We start from the raw sequence: 12,500 nt of genomic DNA, 5'->3' as shown, positions 1-12,500 counted from the left end.
TTTATTTTCAAACTATGTGCCCGCCCCCCCCCTCCCTACCAACCTCTGTCCTATGGGGCCCAGAAATTAATAATTTTGGAAGAGGCAGCTTTCTTAGTCATATATATGTACTAAGATCATTGGCATAAGACCCAGGAGCAAAGGAAAAGATTTTCAAATAATTCATGCATTTTCACTATAAAAACATTACAGCCCCGCCCTAACACAATAAGCCCTCACCTACGGGCCCTAAAATTCACAAATCTCAAAAAGGCATCCTTCCTCCTCATAACTATGTACAGATTTCATTGGTTTAATATTCAGGCGCAGACAAAAAGATTTTAAAAGAATATTTGCATTTTCACTATATAATCAATAGAGCCCCACCCTAACTCAAGAACCTCAAACCCAGAGGACATGAAATTCACAAATTTGGAAGAGGCAGCCTTATTCAAGATAACTAGACCGTTGGTCAGTTTATTTAATTCCCACGCACAGAGAAGAAGAATTTCCAAGAATTCATGCATTTTACTATATAATCTATATATCCCCGCCCTGCCACTATCTAGAACCCCTGACCCTGGGACCACGAGATTCACAATTTTAGAAGAGGCAGCCTTATTCAACATAACTTTGCACATGACTGGTTTATTTAATGCCCCCAAAAAGAGAAGAAGAATTTCAAAAAATTTAGGCATTTTCTATATAGCCCCGCCCTAGCACTAGAACCCCTGACCCTGGGGCCATGCATTCACAATTATGATAGAGGACTCAATGTTCATTTCATTCATAGAGTAAAGAAAAAGATTTTCAAAAATTTCTTTTTTTTTGTGGTTTTTGGTCTCACCCCCTAGCCCAAGGGGGACACGGACCAAAATTCACAATTTCGGTTCCCCTTCACCCATAGATGCAATGTGCCAAATTTGGTTGAAATTTGTTTAGTGGTTTCAGAGAGGAAGCTGAAAATGTTGAAATGTTAACGCACGACGACGAACGAAACGGATAGCAATAGAAGAATTTCAAAGAATGTATGCATTTTCACTGTATAATCTATATAGCCCCGCCCTAGCACTAGAACCCCTGACCCTGGGGCCATGAATTCACAATTTTGGTAGAGGACTTGTTACATTCATGCGAACAATTTGCCTGTTTGATGTCCAGGAGTAAAGATTGATTGATTTATTATATACTGTTTAACGTCCCTCTCAAGAATATTTCACTGATATGGATACGTCACCATTGCCGGTGAAGGGCTGCAAATTTAGGCCTATGCTCGGCACTTACGGCCTTTGAGCAGGGGGGGATCTTTATCGTGCCACACCTGCTGTGACGCGGGGCCTCGGTTTATACGGTCTCATCCGAAGGACTGCCCCATTTAGTCGCCTTTTACGACAAGCAAGGGGTACTGAGACCTATTCTAATCCGGATCCCCACGGGTTTCCAGGAGTAAAGAAGAAGAATTTTAAAGATTTCATTAATTTTAGTGGTTTTGCCCCCCCCCCCGGCCTCAGGGGGACAGGGAACATGACATTCACAATTTCGGTTCTCCTTCACCCATAGATGCAATGTGCCAAATTTGGTGGAAATTTGTTCAGTGGGTTCAGAGTAGAAGCTGAAAATTTTCAAATGTTAACGCACGACGAGGGATAGCAAAGGTGACCTAAAAAGTCTTCACATTTCTTTATATTTCTACCTGTTGATGTTGATGTTTGACATCCTGCCTGTGAGAGGGTCGTTTTGGCGGGGTCTAATGTCGAGGCGATGTCAATTCCACATTTCTTTCCCGCGGCTTCTAGGCATGTTATGTAAGCACTGATAGCACTGTAGTAAAGAAAAATAGAAAAAAATTCAATTTAACAAACAAAAAGTGGAAAGAAGCTTAAAACAAACATGATAGTTCCTTGTACACTTACCCCCCCCCCCCCCTCAAGATAATATTAGTTATCCAGGTTCAATCAAGGGTGTACGGGGATTTACCCCGGGTTGTATTCCATACACCCTGAGGCCGAAGGGTGTATGGAATACAACCCGGGGTAAATCCCCGTACACCCTTGATTGGACCTGGATAACGAATTTATTTCCTTTGTACCCATAAAAATGCTTTGTAAACATGATTTTTAGCTTTTATCATAGAGAATGTATGCATTGTGACGTCACGTTTTATTTACACCCGGCTTTAGTCGGGTGCACGGATATTTACACCCGACTTTGTAACCAATCAAAGCATGTGTTGCAAGCTAGACAGGAAATAATGTGTTTTATTTCGTGTGAAATACATGCTCACCAGAAACTACATGTAGCATGTATGTTTCATGTCTGCCATAACAGTATTCTTTTAAAAAATAACCAAACAATGGGGATTTGTGTTTATTAAATACATTCCGTTTCAGTTTAAATCTGATAATTTCTAATAACTCCCTTTTTTATAAATGGCAAAATAGGGGCATTTGTCCTTATCAAATACATCCTGTTTTACTTAGAATATGATGACAATTAAGTATTCATAAAATAAAGGAAATTCTACTCTAGGAAAGGAACAGGAGAAATTTTAGGATGATTTTGTTTTCACTTCTTCCTTACAAAAAGGGCAATTGTATTTAACAAATACATCATGGTCAATTGAAAATCTGTTAACTTTCATTTCAGCTATTGACCCAAAGGTTTGTCCCTGTGGTTTTCAGATACAATATAAATACCTTATCTGTTTTCATAAGAGAGAGGAAATTCTACTTAAGGAAAAGAAGAGGAGGAGGATTACTTGTTTGGTCTCCTTTATGTTCATGCCTTTCCTTAGAAGAGGCCATGAATAGGGTATTTATGTCTATCAAACACACCTTGGTCAATTTAAAATCTCATATTGTTCATGATAACTATTAGCCAAAAATCCCCTCAACTAAATGCTTTTATGCTTTAAAAAAGAATTCTACTACAGAGCAGGAAATTTGGCTGTAATGGAAGATAGGGGATTCTTCTCTATAGTACAGATTCATAGAGAGGGGATGCTACATGTATATGGGTAAAATAAAACACAAGAAATCATACAGGGTTTATCTCGTTTTAATCAAAAAAATCACATGCATGAAAAATAGAGTGCACTGAAATAAGATATACTTACTTGCATAATTTGGTCTTGTCTTGTCCGGCCGCTGATGAAGCGGAGCCGTACTCTGTGCTACAGTCCGTTACAGCTTGACAAGTCTGTGCATCTATCCCTAAGATATCAATAACATTTTCTTGGTAGTAGCACATTTGCTAGCTAACCTTTTTATGTCTGAATTATTTTTAATACTAATATTCCCTCTAATTTATAACTTCTTTCATCTATAATTTCCCTCCTACCCCTAATATGTCTAACAAGCTCTACCCGAATAAAAAGAAAATAGAAGTCGTTATATAATTAAACTCTTACAAGAAGCTACTTATAGGGAGATGGACACATTTTCCTCCGAATTTTTCAAACCAATTTTAATGTTTAAAAATCCTACCTAAGGCATCATCTAATGATTAGCAAAAATTTGAACATCATTTGTTGATTAATGTAAATTCACCCTCATAATTCTAATGGTTCAAAGTATAAAAACTTCATTTATTTTCATTTAATATACTTTAAATTTTCCAATTATAACGAAAAAATGTGTAGGTCGCCATATTATTAAAGAGGGGAGACATAAATAAACAGACGTATATGTCAACAAAAAATATCGCACATTTTTTTTTTATAAACAAGTATGAAAAATATGTAAAAACTTCTTAAAATGCATAAATCTGATGTTGAATGTTTCGAAATACTTCCTACTTATGAGATACTTGTGAATTGTTAATTTTAGGGAAACAATTTTACATTAGATGAACAATAAAGCAAATGCCTGAATGAAGAGACCTGAGAAGTAGTAGCCCTTGTCAACTTTTTTTAAAGATTGAATACTCAGTAATTGATTAAATAAAAGAAATATGCATTTTTAAAATTGTTTAACATTAATAACAATATTTATCGGTACACTTATTGAAAAGCATTCCTCCAAAAAAATTTTGTTCTACCGGGTATGAATTTAAACTAATTACAGTTTTAGCAAAAACCTATGACATCCTAGGAGGGTGGAATTACCTTAAATAATCGAGATACGGAACTTAAAGTTCTTCATAATGTAAACAAGGCCCGTGCCTTCTTTTTGTTTACATAGAGAAAATATCATAATTATAACAAAATGAAATTCAACAAATCTATAGAAACTGTCAAATTGTATTTGATTTTTTTTAAATTATCTACTTTGAACAAACATTTATTAGTATATTAACCTATGTAAACAAAAACATGACACGGACCTAGTTTACATAACAAAGTTTGGATCTCTTATTCTGTCTCGTACCTCGACAACTGTCGTTCTAATTTTTGATGATCATTAGAAAGTCCCTAGTTAAATATTTGTAAAAATCGGGAAAAAAATCTTGAAATTTTAGCTGAAACTGTGTCCATGCCCCTTTAAGCTGGTGCACTATTAATTTTTCTTTCAACCTGTACTAAAAGCAACTGAAACGTTAAAAAATCTGGTGAATGTATGATCTTACCTTCCATGACAAGACTGACAGACAACAAAGCTGCGAGAATGGAAACTATAGCCGGTACAGACATTTTGAAATATATCTATAAAGAAAAGCATTTATTTAAAAAAAAATTAACTTCAGAAATAACAAAATTGAAAAAAAAGGTAACACGAGTTCCATACTTTCCATCGAAAGTCAACGAATACCGCAAAAATAGGTGGAGCGCAAATGAATTTCAGGCGGGAACCCTGCAACGTTAAAATGAGCCCCTGCCTCCGGGACTTAAGAGCGGGCACTCGAACAACAACGAAATGCAAGCAACAGTAAGAGAGATTTAGTATTTGAATTCAGTTGCACTTATTTGCCTTTGTGCCGTATGAGTCGAACAGTGAACGAAAAGTAAAATAAAGAAGAATGCATAAAAACTTCTTTTATAAATGGCTTTGACCTATCATTATTGAGTCAATGTGTCATCGAGTAACGTAAACTATCTGCGCACAAATTTACCCCTGCATTATTCTCATCATTATTGAGTTAATGTGAATCATCCAGTAACTATCTGCGCGCACATTAAGCCCTGCATTATTCTCTTTTTTTCCCCCTTTTTGATTATGCACCGAGAGCGCCATGCATGTTTATCTTATATTTTCCAATAAAATGGTAACAAACTTGAATTAGTGTAGAAAGACATTGCATGAAAACTGAAGTTTTATTTTTTTAATATAGGGATTCTGTTAATAGTTAAAGTTTATATATCTGCAGATTTTTTTTCTATTTTATAATTGTCATTTTTTATTTAGTCCATTTAATTTCAAGTCTCTCCATCGTCAAATTTCACAAAAATTCGCAACAATACATCTTTCTACTGTCAATATTCTTTTAAAGGCAGCTACAGCTGTAATTTGATATTATACGAAAAATATTTTATTAAGGCTATTCTTTAAACCTATACATAGTTTTAAAACAGTTTTTTTTTAAAATATAGATCTTTAGAGAAATTATTAGTTTGAATAAATTAAAATAAAATTTTTCAATTATTCCAAAACATTTCAGAATGCTGACTCAATGGCCAAAATGCGATCGTTCCTTTCACAGAAAAAAGTACTGCACTTTAACACCAATATTTAAAAAAAAAATAAGATTATTGAAAGAAATACACTGCTATAGCTGAATCATTTTTAAAAATTAAAATTGTAAGAAAAGTGAAAAAAAAATACTGAATTCATATTTGATTTTTGTCGATATTGAAAGTTATTAAAATGATAACATACCTTTACAACACCGACTGCTGAGCTATCAATTATTCCTACAATAAAGAAAAACTTCATGTTTTATATAAATATTCATGTCTTCCGCTTTCCCTTTGATTGGCTCCTGTTTTCAAGTGTTTATATTTCAACTCATTATTGTATTTCACATATATTTATGGGAAATAATACTTGAAACATTGCGACACTTGTTTGTTCCAACAAAGACGCGCCTGTTCAAGAACGAGCACATTTAAGAAAATGATTTTTTAACAAATGGTTATCAATTCATATGTTTACCTAAAAGGTTTTGAAAAGAACTATTTCTTCCAATGTTTGTTTCGATTCATTATTATTTATTGACAATAAATTTGCCAGCTTACAAAGAGGATGGCCTGACACACGGGAATACTTGTTATCATCACTATACACAAAGGAGATCAGTGATTCTTATGTATTTGTAAAGTAAAACAATCATATCAAACAAGTATACAATGGACTGTAAGAATACTTTAGGTATACACGTAAACTTATAAATTCTACAAATAAGAAAATATATTATATCATTTCAATACTATACTTCTCGTTCGATTCTTTTTTTCTTCTTCTTCACTGTCGTATACATGAGTATTTGTTTTTAATGCAAATATTTAATTCTTTTATTTTTATTTAACTTTGCTTTTTCTTTTCTGTTTCTGGAGTTTTATTCATCTTTCTATTCATTTTTTAGCTTTAAAAGTGCAAGGACACAGATTTGAAGTTACTAAGTAGTATTTTCTGAATACTATTACGACTTATATATTTTAATAGCATTTCACACAAATATATATTAAAAATCTTATTTCATCCGAAAGTTATTAAAACTTCAAATTTTTAGACGTGTTTGATTGACACATACTTGCACTTTCACGAATTTTAATTTTATTCTTAATACTTAGGAAAAGTGGCAAACTTGATGTGTATAAATGGAAAATAATAAAACTATAAACCAGAAAATTCAGATAAGAAATGTTCGAAAGCAAAAGATACACACAGTAGTACATTGTATATTGTCAGTCGGTGCAGTTGTGGTGAGCAGACTTAAACATTTCAACGCCCCAGTTAATCGTAAACATCAATAATAACAGAGCTCGTGCCCTATTTACAAAAACTGTACGTTTTACGGGTGTGATCAATTTGTTAAACTCAGTACACAAAAGCGGAATGACGATACTTGTGAAGGGGTTTTGCTTTCTAACATTTATACTGTGAAAATAATTATTTTTCTGGATTAAAGTTTTAATATTTTTCATTAATACGCAACAAGATCTCCACTTTTCCTAAATATTGAGAATAAAAGTAAAATTTGTGAGAGTGCAAGGATGTGTAAATCAAACCCATCCAAAAATTTGAAGTTTCAGTAACTCTAAGACGAAATAAAATGTTTAATATATTTTTGTGTGAAATGCTATTAAAATATATAAGTCTGATATTATACAGAAAATATTAACTTCAAATCTACGTCCATGCACCTTTAAGAACTGCATTGTACATGCATTCATTTTTGTTTAATATTATTGTTAAGCGCCTGAGGGTAATTCTTTAATTTATATTGGGCTCTCTACAAATGTTTAACTTATTATCACATTGTATATGACACAAGTGCTTGTTTCGTATAGGACCCCCTATATATATAGCTTCTTTTTTTACCACAATGTACCTAACTTATTTACATGCATCCCAAATTCAAGCCCGTATTTTGTTAATATATCAATCATTAACCTAGTTTAAAATGACTTCGTTCGCTGCAATAGATGTTTTACTTGTCAATTAAGTCGTTTCGGACGTCTCTGGTCGAGCCTCTCTATTGTAATTAATTTGCGAGATCTTACCGCCACTTTAATTGTCAGCACGCATTTCCTGTAATGTAGTGTTCAAGAGGAGAATACTTGTGCCGTGGAAGTCATGTAATTTGCATTCCTTTATATTAAACTTTAATGTATACAAGTTAAATCTGATTTGTAGAGAAACATTTGTTAAAAAAAACACTAATACCAGCTAAATAATGAAACCACACCCTCCTTCGTGGCAACATTTTACATTACAGTAATAGTAGTTGATGTCCACATCAAACATGCCCCTGGCTCCGCACCTGCTAAATGGATCAAGAAAGTCGTATACGGATTGGATTGATTGTATATTATTTACCATCCCTCTTGAGAATTTTTCAACATTATAGAGACGCCAACACTCTCCGGTGAAGAGCTACGAATTTGTCCTTTACTCGGCACTGAGGGTCATTGAGCAGCAGTCAGGGATCTTTTTCGTGTCGACACCTATTGTGACACGGGACCTTAGTTTATACGATCTCATCCGAAGGACCGTTTTCCACGTCCCACAGTGGGATTCGAACCCGCGACGTATAAGGATTGACTCCTTACTTCGCAGCTCTAGAGCAGACGTTCTATAACTGCTGCGCCACGCGGGCGACTTCGCGGATTGGAACATTTTATCTACTTTACGAACTGGCAGGTGTCGAATGATACAAGTAATTACGATTTAACAAAGTTATTTCTTTATGGATTCAATTTGTATACAAGCTACCGAATAGACCGGCGTTAATGAACTAACACATTAACCTGTGACCTTGTTTGAGTTCTGGTCACCTACCTGACACAGTGGTTAGAGCGTATGCTTATAGTCGCAGAGTTAGGAGTTGATCATTACATGTACGTCTCGAGTTCGAAACCCAATGCGGGACCAGATCCCGTGTCGCTGTAGGTGTTGGTACGAAATAACTAAATGCCGAGTATAGTTCAGAATTTGTAGCCGTCCAACGGCGTGGTGGCGTCTCCACATGAGTAAAAAATTCTAGAGAGGGACGTAAGATTTCATTTAAATCGATCCATCTTTTGTATACTTGGATAAGTATTGAAACAACTTGTATTTGTAGTTAAAAAAAATACCAATCCAGATATTTGAAAAATTTTTATTGATCGAAGAAAAAAACATAAATGAATAAAGCCTTTCATGTGTCTTTCTCTAGTATTATAGAAGGTCCAAAATAAAGTTGCCATTTATAAATGAAAATAGTATACGGTCAAATATTCAGGAATCTTTACTTTCGGACTTACAGTCATGAAGTTTGGGAAAGAAAATTAGTACATGTAATCTAATTTGTTTTATATAAAAAGTTTGAAGGGGCGTGAGTTCTTTCTATTTTTAGCTTTTTTTTCTCTTTTATTATCCTAATTTGTTTCAAAAATATCGGGAAATGATGACTCCAATAACAATGGTAAGGAAACTCAAGACAGGTGCACCAGTTCCGGCTAAAAATAGAAAAAAGGAAACATTTTACTGACACAAGTTCCTATTATAAATAACAAAGCACAGTAAGATTTTTTAACGGTACGTAATCTTCCGTTATACTATGTATATAATGTGTATTTTAAAAAAAAAACATCAGAGGTGGGATCAGGTGTCATTTAGGAGGGAGCATCCCATGCCGGGGAAATGAAATCAAAAGCAATACTCACAGCATCCTCCCTCTGACAGTGCCTCTTTGGCGGGCTTTACTATAGAATCGGTGTCACCACCACAACTTTCGGCAGCAGATTCCAGACATTTCAGATAATCTCTAGCAGCTCTGCAATATCAATACAGCACGAACATTATAACGGAGAGAATTGGTCAACTAAATGAAATGATGAACTGAAAGAAATGAATGGTTTTAATTTTTGAAGAGAGAAAGACATGTATCATGTCCTTTAGAATATAATGGTCACCAAAATACGTAGTATCGCGAGTATCTTGCAGATATCTACCTTAAGTTACTATCACTCTTTAGCTTGATAGTGGAGGAAGCTCTGGATCTCGAAAGATTTTCGGGGCATTTACATAGTTAACAGTAGTGTCCATCGAATGATTCGAGCAATAATTATCCCGAAAGTACAGTTGAACTCCAAATACTATACCGTTAAATAATTTTGGACAAATTAAAGTATTTTATCAGCTTTCAAAAGTAATGATTTTCAAGGGAAACCTCAGTGAAAGTATCGTAAAATGTAACATTTTGACGTAACATTTAACATTAGCTTATCAAAGATTTATAAGGCTGGTTCAGCGAATGTTCAACAAGACAATCCACTAGGATTTCTTTCTTATGTGTCCTTATAAATTTCACAATGTCCAGTCTTGCTTTGTATTTAATAGCACATAGCCTCCCTCCAACAGACGTTTTTTTTCCTCCACCGCTGAAGATTTCCGCAAAGTTTAGTTTTCGTGACATTGAGAACATTATGTACTGGAACAACAAAATCACCATCGACAACACCAATGACCGACACGATGATTATAACCCCTTGCTTGTGATGCTTTTCTGTCCAACATTAAATAAATCACCAGCAGAGAAACACTGACTTACTTGCATTGTTTGTCCCTGTCTAAAATCGCCGCTGCTTCAGCGGAGGCGTAGTCTGAGAAACACTTCACGGTACCGGAACAAACCTGTGCATCTATCACTGGGTAAATAAAGAACATTGATTTTTGTTCATTTTTGCCTTTAAATTCAGAATGAAGCTAATGAGTAACCCTTTTATCCTAAATTTGAACTAATCCGTTTTTTGTAGATAGTCTAACATTTTATAATCATGAACATATATAAAAAAAAAATCATACGTTGTTTTCAAATTTCCAAAAAAAAGTTTACTTCGAATATGTGTAAAATCGGAACATTCTAAAATTCATCTTCCCGAGTAAAGTTTTTGATCCGCTCAGCTCCACAAGAACCCTTGACCGAAAAGACTTAAGTTTGACGGGATTTACTATCAAACCATCTAGTGATATAATACATTTTGAACTATACTGAACCTATTCTATTGACCAATTAGAGTAAACGAATTCAAAAGAAAATTCGAGATAATATTGGAAGTCGATAATAAATTAAATATAACTCAACAAAATAGCTGAGACAAACCTTTAACTGGGCTATTTAATGACAAAGACCTTAATCTTTTCACTAAAACTGGCTTGTTTTACTGTGTACAATTTAGTTTAAGTTTAAATTAAAACAATGATTTTGATTGGTTCATGCAAACTTGCATGAGGCCAATCAGAGTACGCATTTCTAACCCCGTCAAACTTAGCCCATTTATATGGATCGGATCGGTCAAGGGTTTATATATAATTACTTCGTCTTGATTTTAGACCGGATGATTTGTTAACTTTGTTTTCATTAGATCAAGGATCGGATCGGAATGTACTTAAGTTGTTAAACGGAGATGATGTTTTTTGAAAAGTACAGAAGAAAACAGTACATCAATAGACCCTTTTCCAATGACATATTTTGCCTAAGAGGTATTCCCCTTAGCCGCCATATTGTAGGGCAACATTCCAAGATCCCTTCATTCAGCCAAATTAAATTTGTTATACTGGTTACTGAGGTAAAAATAACAATATTTTTCTTAAGAATACGTTTCTTAAAGCCTTTATTTATTCAAGATTTTAAATATTTTCCCCCGTATATTTCTTGCATGCATGTTTAAAATTTGCTCAAGGATGTAAATTCCCCACTTTAAAATACAGGAAGGCGGCTAAGGGGAACAATTCCTAGGCAAAATATGTCATAGAAAGAGGGTCTATAGTTTCACTTCCCCGAACTGAGAAGTTAGTGTCGACTCCCAGTCAATTTTTTTTGAACTCCTTTTTGAAAGTTTTATTTTGTAAATTTTGATGCGAAGAACAATGAATGAAAGAAAAAGGAACAAATTTAAATATTCGCCCATCTTTCCACTCTAATTTTGTTAAGCAAAAGGTAATTAATTTTCTCTTTGATACCAGTACCTTTAACCTAGATTTTCATTCTAAAACTTGTCAACCACACAGAAAATAAGAATAGACTAAAGTTAACATATTAGTTATGAATTTCTTTGTTTTCACACGATATTAAAAAAGCCAAAGTTTGTGTAAAACTTGAGTACAATCACGTTAGAAAAATTTGATTTGATTATCAAAATTACTTAAGAAATCATTTAGCATAACGGCTTAGATCTATTATCGATTTCAGGTGTTGAGGCCAGTTCTTCCTCAAAAAGGTAAGCGAATGCAGGAAAATAAAACATTACCGTAAAACTAATAAGATCATTTATATTATAATTCTGGATATGACTTAATCAATTTAGACCTTTAACACTATGGATGAGGTCGAACAATGATTTTCACATAAATTAAATTAAAATCGTTTACCGTTGATGACAACACTAATGGTCAACAAGACAGTGTTGAGAGGTACGAACTAGGAGGGGGGTGGATTTTTATTTTTGGGGAAAGCGAGATAACTCTGTTTATATTTTTCGACTCCTTGACCGGAAGCGGTGAGTCCCCAAGTTTAATAAATCCGCCATTGCCTCATTTCATGTGTTTCATCTGTCTCTTCATTCTTCAGGTAATATTTTATAATTTGCAATTTATTACATCTTGTATCTAATGAACAAGTTTGATAATTAGATTAGGAACATGTTGTGACTTGATATGAGAATGCTAATGTCTGAATTAGTGCTATAGGCTGCAAAGCGAGCAGGTAAACAGTAGCTACCATGTGGGTGCACACGTGTTGTCATGTTTTATAGATGCACGTTTATTTACCTGTTTATATTGTCATAGGACGAATATTTCTTTAGTTATTATGTTATAGGAAATACAGTTTAATTGATAGTATTAACTGTCATGGAGATAAAACCTGTTTTGTATCTATTT

General features: G+C 34.1%; 1 protein-coding gene across 1 annotated transcript in view; it reads right to left on the bottom strand.

Moving 5' to 3' along the window:
- LOC134235261 (uncharacterized) overlaps positions 1-5,887 on the bottom strand; it is a 9,260-nt gene extending 3,373 nt beyond the window's left edge. The window contains exons 1-4 of the mRNA XM_062717391.1: positions 5,793-5,887; positions 4,546-4,621; positions 3,095-3,191; positions 1,673-1,800 (exon numbers count right to left, since the gene is read on the bottom strand). Of these exons, the coding sequence (XP_062573375.1) occupies positions 1,673-1,800; positions 3,095-3,191; positions 4,546-4,621; positions 5,793-5,849 (358 nt within the window). The 5' untranslated portion in view covers positions 5,850-5,887. The remainder of the gene's footprint in view (positions 1-1,672; positions 1,801-3,094; positions 3,192-4,545; positions 4,622-5,792) is intronic.
- Positions 5,888-12,500: the final 6,613 nt, after the last annotated feature.

Source organism: Saccostrea cucullata, unplaced genomic scaffold (assembly GCF_032062105.1).
Source record: "Saccostrea cucullata isolate Sc308-1 unplaced genomic scaffold, CSIRO_AGI_Scuc_v1 ctg13570, whole genome shotgun sequence".
Classification (NCBI taxonomy): Eukaryota; Metazoa; Mollusca; class Bivalvia; order Ostreida; family Ostreidae; genus Saccostrea; species Saccostrea cuccullata.
This window is presented reverse-complemented; position numbering and strand designations above follow the sequence as displayed.